Here is a 20,308-nt window from a genome sequence, read left to right on the forward strand (position 1 = left end):
ATGCCAGACCACATCATAATCAAACATCTTAAAATTTAAAAAAAAGTAAAGAAATACCAAAAGTAACTAGAGAAAATTAAAACATTTTCTATAGGAGATAACTGTTAGACTGACAGTACATTACTCATCAGAAACCATGGAAGTCACACGGCATATTTTCAAGTTTTGAAACAAAAGTATTCTCAACCTGGCATTATACATACAGTAAAATACATTTTAGGAATGAAGGAGAAATCAAGACATTCTCAAATGAAGGGAAACTATCACAATTTTGAAACAGGAGGCCTGCCCTTAATATGGCTTAAAAGAAGTTCTAAACAGAAAGAAAAAAATAGGCCACAGATTGGTACAGCATGTTACCTACTAGTGTAACTAATCGTAACACAATGTTAAGTATTTGTGTGTCTAAACTTATCTAAACCTATAAAAGGCACAGTAAAAATATGGTATAAAGGATAAAAAATACTACATCTAAACTAGTGTATGCTGCCCCATCATTGCATTAATGTACACAGCTATGATTTAATAATAATTTTTTTAAAAAAAGAAAATAATATTCAATGAAAAAATAAATAGCACATCTGTATATGTCCCTTATGTGATGGAACCACAAATGGAACTTACAGGACTGAGGGTTGCTCTGGGTGAATCAAAATGAGTGAGCAGTGAGTGAACATAAAAGCCTAGGACATTACTATACACTGCTGTGGACTTCATAAACACTGTACACTTAGGCTACACTAAATTTATTGAAAATATTTTTCTTTCTTCAATAATAAATTAACCTTAGCTTACTATCACTTTCTTTATAAATTTTTTAATTATTTTAATTTTTTGACTCCTCAGTAACTATACTTAGCTTAAAATGAAAATATATTGTATAGCTGTACAAAAATATTTTCTTTTTTATATTATATCCTTACTCTCTTTTTAATTTTTTTTTTTAACTTTTCAAACTTTTTTGTTAAACACTAAGACTCACATGTTAGCCTAGGCCTACATAGAGGGTCAGGATGATCAATATCACGGCTTTCCATCTCTGCATCTATCTTATCCCACTGGAAGGTCTTTAGGGACAATAAAACACATGGAGCTGTCATCTTCTATGATAACAATGCCTTCTTCTGGAATACTTCCTAAAGGAACTGCCTGAGGCTGTTTTACAGTTAATTTTTTCTAAAATTAAAAGAGCATGTGCTAAATTAATGATGAATAGTAAATACTAAACCAATAACATAGTAGCTTATTATCAAGCGTTACGTACTGTATCAATTGCAACAGTTTTGTTGGTTGCATGACAGAGACCTAACATGACAAGTGAAACGCTAGCTCTGACATGGCTGGGAAAGAAACGGAGTTCTAAAGTCAAGGACTTAAGGGATGCCTCATCTTTTCCAAGTATTTTGAAAGAGGGCAAAACCTCAACTTTTTCTGTATGTTTGAAAAGGGAAAGTAATTTGCCCAAACAACAGCAGCACACTTAAAAAGGAGTTCTCCCTCCCCAAAATGACAACATACTTTCCAAGAGCACAGAACTTGCTGCCTCTTGGGGTAACTCAGCAATGCTTCTACCCATTGGCAGAAATAGCAGACATTTCCTGTAGACCAAATTTGCAATTTCTCTCAGAAAATATCTTGGGTTTTGAATATGCATATTCATAAAATGAAAATAACTTGATTTGCTGGCACACTAGGCCTGGAAGCAGAGGGAATGAAAAGAGAATATTCCTAGGGGTTCACAAAAAAGAGTAGGGCCAGAAAAAGCAAGAAAGTGAAGTGAAAACAAAGGTTAGGTTCTGGGAAGAACAGATGTGTACAGATGTTAAGAGTGCAGATGTACTTGGGAAAGAAGGTGGTTTTTCTCCTCAGGATCCTACAATATGTACTTGAAAACACTGGTTGCCTAACTCTGATGGTGGAGACTCTTATGTCTGCCAGTGCAGAGCTGAAGGTATGTCTGGCTGCAAGCTGACTGGGATTCCAGCCAGGGAGACAGAAGTGAGGCTGTGAATGAGAGCGAGGCATCTGATCTTTCCTAACAGAGGTGCCCTTCAGAACAGGGTTCCTGTCTGCTTAGGTGGCAGCAGCTTATAGAAAACCAGAGGGATAATTGGGATACGCTTTCTGTGCTTTTCCAATTCTATGCTCTACCTTTGTCTTTCTTTTCTTGACAGATTGGGAAGACATCGCAGTTTTATTCCCCAGCCCCTTTCCTGCCAGGCTATATAAGGCAACAGTGGCTGTTTTCTTCTTCCAAGGCCACAGCTGCTATTGGACCGTAGTAACTGCTCCCTGCTCTTGCTAGCCATGGGGGGAGACCATCATTTGCAGGTCTCTCTTATGACTGCCCATACCTATGCAACTTTCCTCTCATAAAACTCAACTCAGTTATCTCATTTGAAAGTGTGATCTCTTTCCTGCCTAGACCCTAATTTAGGGAGTGAATCGGTCCTGGATCATAAATGAGTTCCAGAAAGGCAATTTGAAGTGGAGGAAAGAGCACTGGCAGTGATGGCAGAGAAACCTCCAAGACAACATGCTGCTGTGGTCCTTGGCTATCCTCTAGGAAAGCAGCACTACTCCCTAAGCCATCTGGCTTAGGTTATAGCATTGCAGAAATTAAGAAAATGACATTAGGTCTCATTGGGAGCTGGCGATGGGAAGCAGTATGAAGTTATGGAGTTATGGAAAGAATACAGGAGCGAGGGTTACACAAACTTGAGTCTGTTACTTAACATTTGTGTGGCCCAGTGAAAGTGACTTAAATCTCTGAGCCATGGTTTTTTCATCAGTACAAAAGCTAATAGTGTTCACGTCTTGGCAATTTGGGTGATTGTTAATTTTTAAAGGCAACTAATATAATGCATCTCGGAGAGGGTCCAAGGCTTTGTAGTTTCTAGGTCAATATTAGTTCCCTTCTTCTTTCTCTGCTTCTAAGCAATAGGCCAAGTCATGGGATACAAGGCCTGGGAAAGTATGTACTTCAAGAGCAGGGGGGCATTCAATAGCTTTACTAAGAGACTGGGGCACAGTGGAGGTGACCTACACTGACATCAGACATGGATTCCAGGTTTAGATAATCTACAAAACCAGTCAATTTTATGGAAGACACTTGTCCTCCCTGATCCCCAGTAAAGTAAATCATTTGGGCCATATAAACTCTTCCCAAGGTATTGACCACAATCTAGAAACGAGGGGAAGAGGAGAGCATAAGCAGGGGAGAACATGCCCCCTGAGGTTCCAAAAGGAAAAAACAGAAGGCAATAGAAATGACAGCAATGCATCTAATTACCTGTAGCAGAAATAATGTTGCCAGGCCATATAAGCCGGATACATTTACAGATGTGTTATGATTAACCTGCATGTTTGTGTTTAAAATTTTGCATTATTTGACAACCATTAAAAGTTAGGCAACATCATATGAAAATTCAGCTTATCAGCTTCTCTTGAAAAGATGGCCCTATTCTCAACCCTACCACACAAATTTCTACTGGCTAATGGTGGCCAGAGTGGAGTACCTTTTCCCATTCAGAAAAAGAACCTAAGCCCTACCAGCAGCCAGTCTTCATCTGGCCCACTTTACTCAGGGATGTTTCATGGCAGGTTCTTGAGGCCATCTGAACGTCTGATGCTCCATATATTAAGAATGTATATCACGGGCTGCACCTGTGGCTAAGTGGGTAGGGTGCTGGCCCCACATACCAAGGGTGGTGGTTCGAACCTGGCCTCAGCCAGTTAAATAGTAATCAAAATTACAACAAAAAATAGCCAGGTATTGTGGCGGGTGCCTGTAGTCCCAGTAACTAGGGAGGCTGAGGCAAGAAAATCGCTTAAGCCCAAGAGTTGGAGGTTGCAGTGAACTGTGACGCCACAGCACTCTACCAAGGGAGACAAAGCGAGACTCTGTCTCAAAAAAAAAAAAAAAAAAAGAATGTAGATCACAATATTAATGGTTCTGATAGATCAAAAATTGCCATTTATCGTCATTAAAATAGAAGATAAAAATAAGAACCAAGAGCACATTGGTACAGTATAGCTTATAATTGACACAAGTAACAATTCAATAGTAACACTATTTTTGCCAACAAGAATTTGATGGCAAATTCTCTTACATTGTCACCTTTGCAAGGGAAGCAGTTACCTAATTTGGAAACCTATTAATAGTAAATGAGGAGGAAAAAAATTAAAGTTGTATCCCATTTTTCTTACACGTGTGTATAAACAATATTTTTTGATAATCAATATTTAATGGGGTGAAATCTTCTTTAATCAAGTATCTCAGCCAATAACTGCAAAATAATATAATTAGAATATCATAATTCTGTAACATCTGATGAAATTATGATTTTGATAAGCATTAATAATAGTCATTGACTCCACAAAATAAGGAAAGATCAGGTTATAATGGACTTTTGACAGATATACACAACACCACCTACAAAGTATTCTTACTAAAAAAAAAAAACCTGAAATATACCCAAATCTATAATTCAAATGACCTCACATTTCCTCAAAAATTATGAGGGACAGAGGAACTGCTTGAATGATACTGTCAAGCTAGGAAACCCTACATTAACTCAACAAAGAAATCACAAGGAAAAAGTAAGAGAGGCAGGGGATAATCTTTGGATTAATACTTGACATGAATCAACCAATGAATGAACCTTAACTGGAAATTGATTCAAGCAAACAGTAAAAATCTGTATAAATCAAAAATAAACTCATGAGACTGTCAAGAAAATTTAAATATTGACTAAATATTTTATAACATTTGGGAATCATTCAACAAATATCTGTTATAAGAATCATACTACTAATTTGTTTTAATTATTAATAAATTTTAATTTTTAGAGCAGTTTCAGGTTTACAACAAAAATGAGCAGAAAGTATAGAGAGTTCCAATCTACCCCCAACCCCTATCCCACACACAAAATACCCCAGTGAGACTAGCTATACCACAAAATCCCAAGACCAGAGATGTTGGCATGGATGTGGAGAAAAGGGAACACTTTTGCACTGCTGGTGGAATTGCAAATTAATACATTCCTTTTGGAAAGATATATGGAGAACACTTAGAGATCTAAAAATAGACCTGCCATTCAATCCTGTAATCCCTCTACTGGGCATATACCCAGAAGACCAAAAATCAAATCATAATAAAGATATTTGTACCAGAATGTTTATTGCAGCCCTATTCATAATTGCTAAGTCATGGAATAAGCCCAAATGCCCATCGATCCACGAATGGATTAATAAATTGCGGTATATGTACGCCATGGAATACTATGCAGCCTTAAAGAAAGATGGAGACCTTACCTCTTTCATGTTTACATGGATGGAGCTGGAATATATTCTTCTTAGTAAAGTGTCTCAAGAATGGAAGAAAAAGTACCCAATGTACTCACCCTTATTATGAAACTAATCTAGGACCTTCACATAAAAGCTATAACCCAGTTACAACCTAAGAATAGGGAGAAGGGGGAAAGGGAGGGGAAGGAGGGGGATTAATGGGATTATACCTGCAGTGCATCTTACAAGGGTATATGTGAATCTTAGTAAATTTACTTAGTAAATCTTAGTAAACATTAGTAAATGTGTAAAGGTCTTAGCAAAATAACTAAGAAAATGCCAGGAAGGCTATGTTAACTAGTGTGATGAAAATGTGTCAAATGGTCTATGAACCAAGTGTATGGTGCCCCATGATCATACTAATGTACACAGCTATGATTTAATAAAAAAATAAATAAATAAAAAATAAAAACACAAGCCATGTAAAAAAAAAAATACCCCATTCTCCTATCCCACATTAGAGTGGTACATTTATTACAGCAGATGAACTTAGGTTGACATATCATTTTCAACCAAAGTCATAGTTTACATTAGGAAGTTTACATTTACTCTTGGTGTTGTCCATTCTGTGAATTTGGATAAATGCATAAGGACATGTATCCACCGTTAAAGTATCACACAGAATAGTATCATTGCCCTAAAAATCCTCTGTGCCCTGCCTATTCATTCCTCCCCACTACATAACTTCTGGCAACCACTAAGCTTTTTACTATCTCCATAGCTTTGCTTTTTCAAGAATGTCATGCACAGATATGTGTCACTTAACTATGAGGATACATTCTGAGAAATGAATCTTTACACAATTTTGTCATTGTGTGAACATCATAGAGCATACTTAGACAAACCTACAAAGCATAGTTTACTACATAGGGTACTGCTCCTAGGCTATAAAACTCTATAGCATGTTACAGTACTGAATATTAAAGGCAATTACCACACAATGGTATTCGTGTATTTAATATATCTAAACTAGAAGAAGTGTAGTAAAAACATGGTGTTATAATCTTATGGGACCACTATCATATATGCAGTCATCATTGGCTAAAACATCATTATGCAGCACAAAATTGTAGTAGGAACAATATGGTGTATAGCCTAGTATTGGCTTCTTTTACTTATTAACACGCATCTACGTTTCCTCAATGTCTTTTCATGAATTGATAGCAGATTTCTTTTCAGTACTATAGTTTATACATGCATTCACCTATTAAAGTCCATCTTGGTTGAGTCCAAGTTTGGAACAAATAGGAATAAAATTTCTATAAACATCTGTGTGCAGGTTTTTGTGTGGACATAAGTTTTCAATTCTTTTGGATAAATACCAATGGGGCATAATTGAAGATATAAAGCAAGATCATGTTTAGCTTTCAAAGGAATTACCACACTGTTTTTGAAAGTGGCTGTACCATTTCACCCTTTCATCAACAATGGATGAGAGTTCATCATTAATCTACGTCCTCATCAACATTCAATATTGTCAGTATTTTGAATTTTGTCTGTCCTAATAGGTATGTGGTAATATCCCATTGTTATTTTAATTTGCAATTCCCTACTAGCACATGATGAACATTTCTTTGTATGTTTACTTGCAATGCATACATATTCTTTGGTGTAGTATGCTCATTTTTTAATTATTTGTTTATATATTGTTGAATTTTAAGGGTTTTTTATTTTAGATAACAGTTGATAAATTGTTTATCAATGGTACTTGATAAACTACTCAGTGTTATCTAAAATCAATTGATCAACTTTGTCTATCAATATTGAGTTGGCTGTTCTGAGTCTTTTGCTTCTCCATATATATTCACACTTGGTCATGATACATAATTCTTTTTATAGATTGCTAGATTGGATTTGCTAATAATTTGTCAATATTAGCAAATCTAATTTTGCACCTGTGTTTATGAGAGACATTGTTTTTGTTTTTTTTTTTTTAACTTTCTTTTTTTTTTTTTTTTTTGTGGTTTTTGGCCGGGGCTGGGTTTGAACCCGCCACCTCCGGCATGTAGGACCAGCACCCTACTCCTTGAGCCACAGGCGCCGCCCGAGACATTGTTTTAGAGTATTCTTTTCTTGGAATATCTTTGTCTGGTTTTAATATTAGGTTAATTCTGGCCTCACAGATTGAATTAGAAAATTATTTTCTCTGGTTTAGTCTTCTGAAAAAGATTATAGAGAATTGGTGGGTTTTTTTTAATTATTTGGTAGAATTCACCAGTGAACTCATCTGCTGATGGGCCTGGTGCTTTTTATTTTGAAAGGCTATTAGTTATTGATTCCATTTCTTAAATAAATATTGGCTTATAATTGTCTCTTCCTTCTTATGTAAGTTTTGGCAGATGTGTCTTTCAATTAATTGGTCCATTTACCCCAGTTGTCAAATTCGTGGGCACAGAGTTATTCATAATATTCTTTTATTATCCTTTTAATACCTATAGGTTTTATAGTAATGTCCTGTTTCATTTTTTATATTAGTAATTTACATTATCTCTCCTTCTTAATTAGCCTTACTAGAGTCTTTATTAATCTTTTCTTTCTTTGAGACAGAGTCTCACTCTGTTGCCAACACTAGAGTGCCTTACCATCAGCCTAGCTTACAGTAAAACTAAACTCAGCCGCAGCCTCCCAGGTAGCTGGGACTACAGGTGCCTGCCACAATACTTGGCTAATTTTTCTATTTTAGGTAGAGATGGGGTTTCACTCTCACTCAGGCTGGTCTTAAACTCCTGAGCTCAAGAGCTTCTCCCACCTTGGCTTCCCAGAGTACTAGAATTATAGGCATGAGCCACATGCCTGGCCTTTACTGATTTTTTTAAAGAATCAGCTTTGGGTTTCAACTAATTTCTCTATTGACTTCCTGTTTTTCATTTTTGCTAATTTCTGTTCTTTTATTATTTTTTTTATTTGCTTTCTTTGGATTTAATTTGTACTTCTTTTTAGTTTATTAAGGTAATTATTGATTTGAGATACTGCTTCTTTTCCAAAATGGGCACTCCCTGCTAGAAATTCCCCTCAAAGCACTGTTTTCACTTCATCCTATAAATTTTGATAAGTTGTATTTTTATTTTTATTTAGTTCAAAATATTTTTAATTTTTTGAGATTTTTTTCTTGACCCATATGTTATTTAGAAGTATGTTAATCTTCAAATGAAGAATTTTCCAGCTATTATTCTATTATTGATTTCTAGTTTAACTCCATTCTGGTCTAAGAGCAGACATTTTATGATCTATACTTTCAAATTTGCTAAAATCTGTTTTATAGCAGGGAGGCCTGTCCCCGACCTTCAGCCCGGCTGCTAGCACCATGTTCTCTAGGACTGGCGTCGTGGGGCTCTCGGCCCGCAGCCACAATGGGTCCAAGTTCGAAATATGGCAACTTTGAAAGATATTACCAGGCGACTAACATCCATCAAAAACATCCAGAAAATTACCAAGTCTATGAAAATGGTAGCAGCAGCAAAATATGCCCAAGCTGAGAGGGAGCTAAAACCGGTTCGAGTATACAGAGTGGGATCTTTGGCTCTGTATGAAAAAGCTGATATTAAGGTACCTGAAGACAAGAAGAAGCACCTCCTTATTGGCGTGTCATCAGATCGAGGACTTTGTGGTGCTATCCATTCCTCAGTTGCCAAGCAGATGAAAAATGAGGTGGCTGCACTCACAGCGGCTGGGAAAGAAGTTATGATTGTTGGAATTGGTGATAAAATCAGGGGCATACTTCAAAGGACTCATTCCGACCAGTTTCTGGTGACATTCAAAGAAGTGGGAAGAAAGCCCCCTACTTTTGGGGATGCGTCAGTCATTGCCCTAGAGTTGTTAAATTCTGGATATGAGTTTGATGAAGGCTCTATCGTCTTTAATCGGTTCAGGTCTGTCATCTCCTGTAAGACAGAAGAGAAACCCATTTTTCTCCCTTAATACGATTGCAAGTGCTGAGAGCATGAGTATCTATGATGATATTGATGCTGATGTGCTGCTGAATTACCAGGAGTACAACCTGGCCAACATCATCTACTACTCTCTGAAGGAGTCCTCCACCAGTGAACAGAGTGCAAGGATGACGGCCATGGACTACGCCAGCAAGAACGCTTCTGAGATGATTGACAAATTGACTTTGACGTTCAACCGCACCCGCCAGGCTGTCATCACAAAAGAGTTGATTGAAATTATCTCCGGTGCTGCAGCTCTGGATTAATGAAAATCAACTTGCGTCCTCAGACAAGAGGTAAAGAAGGAAAATTCAGCCAGCTGATTATGTTTTTAGCTTACTGCTGTCTTTGGAAGAAGTTGTTGCTCCTTTGTTTGAATTACTGAAGACAGCAAGATATTTGTAAATTATCTTACAATAAACAACTTACAATAAGAAAAAATAAAAAAATAAAAATAAATAAAATCTGTTTTATAGCCCAGAATGTGGCATACTTTGGTGAATGTTTAAAATGAACTTGAAAAGAAAGTGTAATCTACTATTATTAAATGAAATAGTTGGGTGGTGCCTATGGCTCAAGGAGTAGGGCGCTGGTCCCATATGCCGGAGGTGGCAGGTTCAAACCCAGCCCCGGCCAAAAACCAAAAAAAAAAAAGAAATAGTCTTTAGATGTCAATTGTAACCAGTAGATTGATGGTGATATTGAGTTAAACTATGTCCTTACTGATTTTCTGCCTGTTGGATTTGGCCATTTCCTTTATTTTATTTTTTTTTTTTTATTGTTGGGGATTGAGGGTACAAGAAACCAGGTTACACTGATTGCATTTGTTAGGTAAAGTCCCTCTTACTATTGTGTCTTGCCCACAAAAGATAAGTCACACACCAAGAAGCCCCCTTCCCTCTCTCTGTTCTTCCTTTCCCCCACACCTTCATCTTTCTCTCTCTGTTCTCCCATTCCCCCACCCCTACTGTGTCATTAATTGTCATTAATTGTCCTCATCAAAATTGAGTACATAGGATTCATGTTTCTCCATTCTTGTGATGCTTTGATAAGAATAATATGTTCCACTTCCATCCAGGTTAATACAAAGGCCATAATGTCTCCTTTTTTTTTTTTTTTTTTTTTAGTGGCTATATTCCATTGTGTACATATACCACAGCTTGTTAATCCATTCCTAAGTTGGTGGGCATTTAGGCTATTTCCACATTTTGGCGATTGTAAATTGAGCTACAATAGACAGGTTAGTGCAAGTGCCCTTATGATAAAATGTTTTTTTTCCTTCTGGGTAGATGCCCAGTAATGAGATTGCAGGATCAAATGGGAGGTCTAGCTTGAGTTCTTTGAGGTTTCTCCATACTTCCATCTTAAAAGGTTGTATTAGTTTGCAGTCCCACCAGCAGTGTGAAAGTGTTCCATTCTCTTCACATCCATGCCAGCATCTGCAGTTTTGAGATTTTGTGATGTGGGCCATTCTCACTGGGGTTCTCTCTCAGGGTGGTTTTGATTTGCATTTCTCTAATAATTAGCGATGATGAGTATTTTTTCATAGGTTAGCCATTCATCTGTCTTCTTTAGAGAAGGTTCTATTCATGTCTCTTGCCAATGGATATATGTTAGCTTTTTTCATGTAGATTGAGTTCTCCATAGATCCTAGTTATCAAGCTTTTGTCTGATTCAAAATATGTAAATATACTTTCCCATTGTGTAGGTTATCTATTTGCTTTGGTTGTCATCTCCTTAGCTGTACAGAAGCTTTTCAGTTTAATTAAGTCCCATTTGGTTATTTTTGTTGTTGTTGCGATTACTATGGCAGTCTTCATCATGATGTCTTTCCCTAGGCAAATATCTTCCAGTGTCTTTCCTATGCTTTTTTGAGGATTTTTATCATTTCATGCCTTAAATTTAAGTCCTTTATCCATCCTGAATCAATTTTTGTGAGAGGAGAAAGGTGTGGGTCCAGGTTCGGTCTTTTTACATGTGGGTATCTAGTTCTCCCAGCACCATTCATTGAATAGGGAGTCTTTCCCCCAGTGTATGTTCTTCTTTGGTTTATTGAAGATGAGGTGGTTGTAAGATGTTAGTTTCATTTCTTGGTTTTCCTATTCGATTCCCAATGTCTATGTCTCTATTTCTGTGCCAGTACCATGCTGTCTTGACCACTATGGCTTTGTAGTATAGCCTAAAATCTGGTTTGCTCATGCCCCTGGATTTGTTTTTATTACTGAGAACTGCCTTAGCTATATGGGTCTTTTTCTCATTCCATACAAAATGCAGAATCATTTTTTCCAAGTTTTGAAATTTCAATGTTGATATTTTAACAGGGATGGTGTTGAATCGGTAGATCGCTTTGGGAAGTACAGACATTTTAATGATGTTGATTCTTCCCTGCCATGAACATGGTATGTTCTTCTATTTGTTATAATCCTCTGCTTTTTCCTTTCTTAGGCTTTCATAATTTTATTTATAGAGGTCCTTCACCTCTTTTGTTAGGTTTATTCCTAGGTATTTCATTTTCTTTGAAGCTATGGTAAAGGAAGTTGTGTCCTTAATTAGCCTCTCATCTCAGCTGTTATTGGCATATATTATGGCTGCTGACTTGTGGACATTGATTTTATATCCGGATTTGTCCATTTCTAATAGAAGAGTGTTGAAGTCTCCATCTATAATAGTGGATTCACCTATTTCTCCTTGAAGATTCTATTACTTTTTACTTCATATATTTTGACATTCTGTGGTTAAGGTATGAATTAAGGATTGTTATGTCTTCTTGGAATATTGACCCCTTTATCATTATGTAATGCCCCCTCTATACCTCACAAATTCCCTTGCTCTGAAATCTACTCTATCTAAAATTAATACAGCTACCTCCATTTGCTTTGAATAGTGTGAGCATGGTATATCTTTCTCCATCCCTTTATTTTTAATCTATATTTGTCTTTATATTAAAAATTTGTTTATCACAGACAATATAGAGTTGAGTCTTGTTTTTTGATCCATTCTGACAATATCTGTCTTTTTATTCAATACCTGTCTTTTAATTGGTGTCTTCAAGCTATTAACATTTAAGGTGATAACTGATATGTTATAATGGGTTAATATATACAAAATGTATTACTTTTTTATTCTTTGTAATCATTTTTTATTCCTATTTTTGTCTTCTCTTTTTCTATCATTTCTGTCTAATTGAACATTTTATATGATTCTCTTTTCTATTTTAGCATATCAATTATACTCCTTTTTAACTTTTCTAATAATTGCTCTAAAGTTTTCAAAATACATTAACAACTAATCCAAGTCCACTTTCAAATAACACTATAGGTAGTGAAAATACTTTATATAATTTAAAAAATTTTGAGACAAGTTTTCTCTCTTTTACCTGGGCTACAGTGCAGCTCAATGCAACCTCTAACTTCAGATCTCTTACAGTCCTCTCCCTCAGCTTCCCAAGTAGCTGGGACTACAGTGTGCACTGCCACATTTGGCTAACTTTTCTTATTTTTTTTTTTTAATAGAGAAATGTTCTAGCTATTGCCCAGGCTTGTCTTGAACTCCGAGCTTCAGGTGACCCTCCTGCCTCAGTCTCTCCAAATGCTAGGATTACAGGCATAAGGTACTGCATCTGGCCTTAAAATATTCTTAATTCCTCCCTCCTATTTCTTATATCACTGCTGTCATACATTTCCCTTATACATAAGCATACATAAATGTGTGTATGTATGTATAGTTAAATACATTCTTCTATTATTAATTTGAACAACTGTTGTCTGTTAGATCAATTAAGATTAATAATTTTTTTCTTTTCATTCTACATTCATATGTAGATAGACATGAGATCTCCCAAGTAGATCTTATATGACTCTTTTTTCTATTTTAGCATATCAATTATACTCAATCATATGAGATCTGACCTATATCATTTTCCTTCTCTCTGAAGACTTGCTTTTAATAATTTCTTGCAAAACAGGGCTACTGACAAAAAATTCCCTCAATTTTTGTTTTTCTTGAAAAGCATTTACTTCTCCTTCACTTTTGAAGAATAATTTTTCACAATACAGAATTCTAGATTGAGGATTGTTTTTTCTCTCTCAACATGTTTAATATTTCACTCTACTTTCTTTTTGTTGGCTTCTGAAGAGAACTTGGATACAGTTTATTTCTTTGCTCCTCTTTAGGCAAAGTGCTTTTTCCCTTTTTACATTTATTCTATTTGCTGTTCTCTAAGTTTCTGGATCTGTGATTTGGTGTCTGACATTAATTTAGGAAATTCTTGCTCATTATAGCTTCAATTATGGCTTCTGTTCCTTTCTATTTTCCCTTTCTGGTATTTTCATTATAAATATGTTATGCCTTTTGTAGTTCTCCCACAGCCCTTGGATAATCTGGGGTCTTTGTTCTTTTTGCTCTTCAGTTTGGAAAGTTTCTATTGAGATACCCTCAACCTCAGAGATTTATCCCTCAGTCTTGCACTATCCACTAATGAGCCCATAAAAGGCTATATTTCTGCTTTCTGGTGGTGACGGCCTCCACACACCAATATGCCTCTCGCAAAGGATCTCCTTCATCCCTCTCCAGAAGAGGAAAAGAGGAAACACAAGAAGAAGCACCTGGTGCAGAGCCCTAACTCCTACTTCATGGACGTGAAATGCCCAGGATGCTACAAAATCACCACGGTGTTTAGCCATGCACAAACAGTAGTTTTGTGTGTTGGTTGCTCTACTGTTCTCTGCCAGCCTACAGGAGGAAAAGCAAGGCTTACAGAAGGATGTTCCTTCAGAAGGAAGCAGCACTGAAAGTACCCTGCTTGAATGAATGGGAAACCATCCCAATAAAGGCATTTTGGATATATAAAAAAAAAAAGGCTATATTTCTGTTACTGTGTTTTCGGTCTTTAGCATTCCTTTTTTATTTTTACCTAGAATTTTCATCCTTTGCTTACATTTTCCATCTTTTTTTGTATACTTTTTCCATTACAGGCTTTAGCATAGAAATCAGTTTGGGGTTATATTTAAATGCTCGTTTGATAATGCCAACATTCCTGCTATATTTGACTAGGATTCTGATGCTTTGTCAGTCTCTTTAAACTGTGTTTTTAGTCTGTCTTGTAACTCTTTTGTTGGAAGGTAGGTATAATAAACTGAGTAAAATGGAATATGGTAAATTGACACTCAGTGATGTAGTCATAGGGTGTAGGGGAAAGAAAAACTTGTAAAGTTCTAGGAGCAGGTTTCAGTCCGTTGGCAGGCCATGTCCTTGGACTATAAACTTCACCAGTGCTTCTCAGACTCTTTCCCACCTCAGAAGGGACAGAATGGTTAGAGGAAGCTAGAGTTGTGCATTTACCATCCCCTAAATAGGAAATTAAAACTCCAGGAGGGTAAATCATAAAATAGTTTGGTAAAACAGTTTCCTTTGTGAAAAGACCTTGTTAAGAAGACAGGAGTACTGTGGTGTGTTTCAAAATCATTCCTTTTCCTCTCCATTCACTGGAAACACAAAGGTATTTTTCTCTAGTATTCACTATGGGAAACTGGTAGAGCTCCTAGAGTTAAAATTCATCAAAATGCAGGGCTTCCCCGATGACTGGGTGGTCCTGGGGCTCTTAACCCAGAGTTTTCCATGCTAAGTCTCCACCAATTTGTCAACTACAGTTCAGATCTTCTTACCCCAGCAATTTTTCCTACAGAACTTTCTGCTTGTGGATTTCTGCTATTGTACATTGTGATTTTCTGTATCCACCTGTCTCTCTAACTGTAAGAGATGCAGTTTTGACTGCAACCTCATTTCTCTGATGGACATAAGAATATTTGTTGATTTTTCAGTTTGCTCATGTTTTTACTTTCTGTTAGGAGGAAGTAGCAACTCCTCAGCTTTTTACATGGCAGAAAGGAGACTAGAAACCTATCGTATTTTGCCATGCACATTGCACACCTACATTTTTGGTCTAAACTTTTAGGAAAAAGAATCTTTTGTTTTAAATTTTTAATTCAAATTTTTACTTTTGTGTACAGTTATTAGGTACTTGTCCTTGTATTATAAAGGAATTTTAGGTTTTTTTTTTAAACATTTTGGAATATGAGAAATTTTGTGGAACAAATACAAAACACAAGAACAGATACTACGTACAAGAACCGTACTAGTAATTAGTAAGATATCTATGTCAGAGGAGGAGGAGCAAGATGGCGGCTGAGTAACAGCTTCCTTGCAACTTGGCATGGACTCCAGGCATCTCTGACTGGTGGGATCTGCCCATAAATATCCCTTTGAGGACACAGGGAGTCAGTGAGAGACTACTGGATCCCAGGAGAAGGACAAAAACAGTGGAAAACTGGACTCATTGAAACCCTGCTCCAGAGGCATGGCAACTTCAAGACCAAGTGGAAGTGACAGGAAAATTAGAGCAAGGAAACAGATAAAAGAAATCGCTCATAAGAACAAATCAGCAGGAAAACCCTGGCAACATGAAAAACCAGTCCAGAGCAACCCCACCAAGGGATCAGTGAGGTAGTTACTGCAGAGGATTCCAGAAACTTTTCACTTGTTATGTTCACTTTTGTAATATTTGGCTTTTTAAAACAAACTTGTATCACCTTAGTAATTAAAAATGTAAAACTTTAAAACGTCAATGACCTTCACTAGAGGACTTAGTCATGCTTACTCCATATTGAGTGCCTACTGTGCTCAGCATGGGTTATCATAGCGTTGCAGAAAGTGAAAGAAGGAGTCATTGGAATCCCTGACTAGAAAGGACCAACAGCTTTTGGAAGGAAACACTGAAGATATGTGCAACACATCCATCATGGCTAGGAAAATGTATGGGGAGGTTCCATCTAGGTTCTTTGTGGATCTGCTGACTTGGGCACACAAACAAAAATTTTATATACAATTTTGTTTGGTTTAGAGATTCCCTCAAGACCACGGATTCCCAGGGTAATACATTTTTTATTAAAGATTTCCAAAAAAAAAGAAAGAAAGAAAGAAAAGAAAAAAAAGAAATGTTAGAAATGACAGGAAGGAATTTAGAACAAAGATGATGAAAACAATGAAGGAAATGATGGAAACAATGAAGGAACCTACTGATAAAGTGGAAAATAACCAAAAGGAAATCCAAAAACAGAATCAAATACGAGATGAACAATATGAAGAATATAGAAAGGATATAGCAGAGCTGAAGGAACTGAAGCAGTCAATTAGGGAACTTAAAGATGCAATAGAAAGTATCAACAACAGACTAGACCATGTGGGAGAAAGAATCTCAGAGGTATAGGACAAAGCTCTTGAGATAACTCAGATAGTTAAAGAGGCAGAAAAGAAGAGAGAGAAAGCACAACATACTCTGACAGAATTATGAGACTTTATGAAGCATTCAAACATACAAGTGATAGGTTTCCCAGAAGGGGAAGAAGAATGTCCCAGGGGAATGGGACATTCCCTAGAGAATATTATAAATGAAAATTTCCCAAATATCACCAAAGATTCTGAAACACTCCTTTCAGAGGGATATCAGACCCCAGGTCACCTTGACTCTAACCAAGCTTCTCTAAGACACATTCTGATGAACCTGTCCAAAGACAAAAGAAAAGATTCTTCAACCTGCCAGGAGTAAGCATCAGTGGACCTACGGGAGCAAATCCATCAGAGTGACTGCAGACTTCTCTAATAAAACTTTCCCAGCAAGAAGACAAAGGTCATCTACCTTTAATCTACTTAAACAGAACAATTTCCAGCCCAGAATTCTCTATCCTGCTAAGTTAAGCTTTAAAATTGATGGAGAAATCAAATCATTTACGGATATACAAACATTGAGGAAATTTGCCATAACGAGACCATCTCCACAGGAAATACTTCAACCTGTTCTACACACTGACCATCACAATGGAACAACAGCAAAGTAAGAACTCAGAAATTAAAGGACAGAACCTAGCTTCCACACTGATGCAAAAGATAAAACTAAGCAATGGACTCTCACAAAATAAGATGAATAGAACACTGTCATACTTATCAATTATCTCAATAAATGTTAATAGCTTGAAATCCCCACTGAAGAGGTATAGATTGGCTGACTTGATTAAAAAACACAAGCCATCCATTTTCTATCTGCAGGAAACACACTTGGCTTCAAAGGACAAATTAAAACTCCAAGTTAAAGGGTTGGAAAGCAATTTTTCAGGCAAACAGAATTCAGAAGGAAAGAGGAGTTGCAATCTTATTTTCAGATACATCTGGATTTAAAGCAAATAAGTCAAAAAAAACAAAGATGGTCACTTTATATTGGTCAAGGGAAAAATACAACAAGAAGGCATTTCAATTCTAAATATTTATGCATCCAATTTAAATGCTCCCAGATTCTTTTTTTTTTTTTTTGTAGAGACAGAGTCTCACTTTATGGCCCTCGGTAGAGTGCCAGGGCCTCACACAGCTCACAGCAACCTCCAACTCCTGGGCTTACGCAATTCTCTTGCCTCAGCCTCCCCAGTAGCTGCGACTACAGGTGCCTGCCACAATGCCCGGCTATTTTTTGGTTGCAGTTTGGCCGGGGCCGGGTTTGAACCCGCCACCCTTGGTATATGGGGCCGGCACCTTACCGACTGAGCCACAGGCACCGCCCTATGCTCCCAGATTCTTGAAACAGACCTTACTCAGTCTGAGCAATATGATATCCTATAATACCATAATAATAGGGGACTTTAACACTCCTCTTATGGAGCTGGACAGAGCCTCTAAACATAAATTAAACAAAGATGTAAGATTTAAATGAGACCTGAACAACTGTGCTTGATAGATGCATAAAGAATACTCTATCCCAAAGATAAAGAATATACATTCTTCTCATTGCCCCATGGAATATTCTCCAAAATTGATTATATCCTTTGACACACAAAAAATCCTTTACAGAATCAAAAGTATTGAAATTTTACCTTGTATAAGACCATAAGGCACTAAAGGTGGAACTCAACTCTAATAAAAACGTTCAATCCACACAAAGGCATGAAAAATAAACAACCTTCTGTTAAATGACAGTTGGGTGCAGGAAGAAATAAAACAGGAAATCATTAACTTCCTTGAGCATAACAACAATGACAACACAAACTACCAAAACCTGTGGGATACTGCAAAAGCAGTTTTGAGAGGAAAATTTATCACTTTAGATGTCTACATTTGAAAAACAGAGAGTGCATCTACAAACTCACAAGCCATCTTATGGAATTGGAAAAAGAAGAACAATCTAAGCCTAAACCCAGTAGAAGAAAAGAAATATCCAAAATCAAAACAGAAATCAATGAAATTAAAAACAAAAGAATCATTCAGAAAATTCATGAAACAAGGAGTTGGTTTTTTGAAAACATAAATAAAATTGATAAACCTTTGGCCAGACTAACTAGAAATAGAAAAGCAAAATTTCTAGTAACCTCAATCAGAAATGATAAAGGGGAAATAACTGATCCTACAGAGACACAAAAGATCATCTCTGAATACTACCAGAAATTTTATGCCCAGAAATTTGACAATGTGAAGGAGATGGATCAATATTTGGAATCACACCCTCTCCCTAGACTTAGCCAGGAAGAAATAGAGCTTCTCAACAGACCAATTTCATGCACTGAGATTAAAGAAGTAATAAAAAAGCTTCCAACAAAAATATGCCCTAGTCTAGATGACTTTACACCAGAATTTTATCAAACCTTCAAGGAAGAGCTTATTCCCGTACTGCAGAAATTATTCCAAAAAATTGAGACGGAAGGAACCTCCCCCAACACATTCTATGAAGCAAACATCACCCTGATACAAAAACCAGGAAAAGACCCAACTAAAAAGGAAAATTTCAGACCAATTTAATTAATGAATATAGATGCAAAAATTCTCAACAAAATCCTAGCCAATAGATTACAGCTTATCATCAAAAAAGTCATACATCATGATCTAGTAGGTTCCATCCCAGGGATGCAAGGCTGGTTTAACATATGTAAGACATAAACGTTATCCACCATATTAACAAAAGCAAAAAGAAAGACCATATGATCCTCAGAATAGGTGCAGAAAAAGCATCCAGCATCCTTTTCTAATCAGAACACTGAAGAGTATAGGCATAGGTGGCACATTTCTGAAACTGATTGAAGCTATCTATAACAAAACCACAGCTAATATTTTATTGAATGGAGTAAAACTGAAAGCTTTTTCTCTTAGAACTGGAACCACACAAGGTTGTCCTCTGTCACCATTACTTTTCAACATAGTGCTAGAAGTTCTAACCAATACAATTAGACAAGACAAGGAAATAAAGGGAATCCAAATGGGAGCAGAGGAGGTCAAACTCTCCTTGTTTGCTGATGACATGATCTTATACTTAAAGAACCCCAAAGACTCAACCACAAGACTCCTGGGAAGTCATCAAAAAAAATACAGTAATGTCTCAGGATTGATAGATGCATAAAGAATATTCCATCCCAAAGATAAAGAATATACATTCTTCTCTAAAACCAATGTGCACAAATCGGTTGCCGTTGTATACGCCAATAACAGTCAAGATGAGAGGCTAATTAAGGACACAACTTCCTTCACCATAGCTTCAATGAAAATGAAATACCTAAGAATGTAACTAACAAAGCAGGTGAAGGACCTCTATAAAGAAAATTATGAAATCCTCAGAAAGGAAATAGCAGAGGATATTAACAAATGGAAGAACATACCATGCTCATGGCAGGGAAGAATCAACATCATTAAAATGTCTATACTTCCCAAAGCAATCTACCAACTCAATGCCATCCCTGTTAAAATACCAACATTGAAATTTCAAAACTTGGAAAAAATGATTCTGCATTTTGTATGAAACAAGAAAAAGACCCATATAGCTAAGGCAGTTCTCAGTAATAAAAACAAATCCAGGGGCATGAGCAAACCAGATTTTAGGCTATACTACAAAGCCATAGTGGTCAAGACAGCATGGTACTGGCACAAAAATAGAGACATAGACATTGGGATTTGAAAAACCAAGAAATATCTAACATCTTACAACCACCTCATCTTCAATAAAC

The 20,308-nt window shown here is 36.6% G+C and overlaps 1 protein-coding gene and 1 pseudogene across 2 annotated transcripts; both read left to right on the forward strand.

Moving 5' to 3' along the window:
- Positions 1 to 8,625: 8,625 nt before the first annotated feature.
- Positions 8,626 to 9,712, forward strand: LOC128592224 (ATP synthase subunit gamma, mitochondrial-like; annotated as a pseudogene). Its single transcript, XR_008381805.1, has one exon. The product of XR_008381805.1 is annotated as an ATP synthase subunit gamma, mitochondrial-like (transcript).
- A 4,074-nt stretch (positions 9,713 to 13,786) lies between these two features.
- Positions 13,787 to 14,121, forward strand: LOC128592225 (40S ribosomal protein S27-like). Its single transcript, XM_053600098.1, has one exon. The coding sequence runs from the start codon at positions 13,814 to 13,816 to the stop codon at positions 14,066 to 14,068; it is 255 nt and encodes an 84-aa protein (XP_053456073.1). The 5' UTR covers positions 13,787 to 13,813; the 3' UTR covers positions 14,069 to 14,121.
- Positions 14,122 to 20,308: the final 6,187 nt, after the last annotated feature.

The sequence above is a fragment of the Nycticebus coucang genome, chromosome 8 (genome assembly GCF_027406575.1).
Source record: "Nycticebus coucang isolate mNycCou1 chromosome 8, mNycCou1.pri, whole genome shotgun sequence".
NCBI lineage: Eukaryota > Metazoa > Chordata > Mammalia > Primates > Lorisidae > Nycticebus > Nycticebus coucang.

Excerpts from the sequence above, each read along its gene's own strand:
- LOC128592225 (XM_053600098.1), top strand. The coding sequence starts at position 13,814 with ATGCCTCTCGCAAAGGATCTCCTTCATCCCTCTCCAGAAGAGGAAAAG.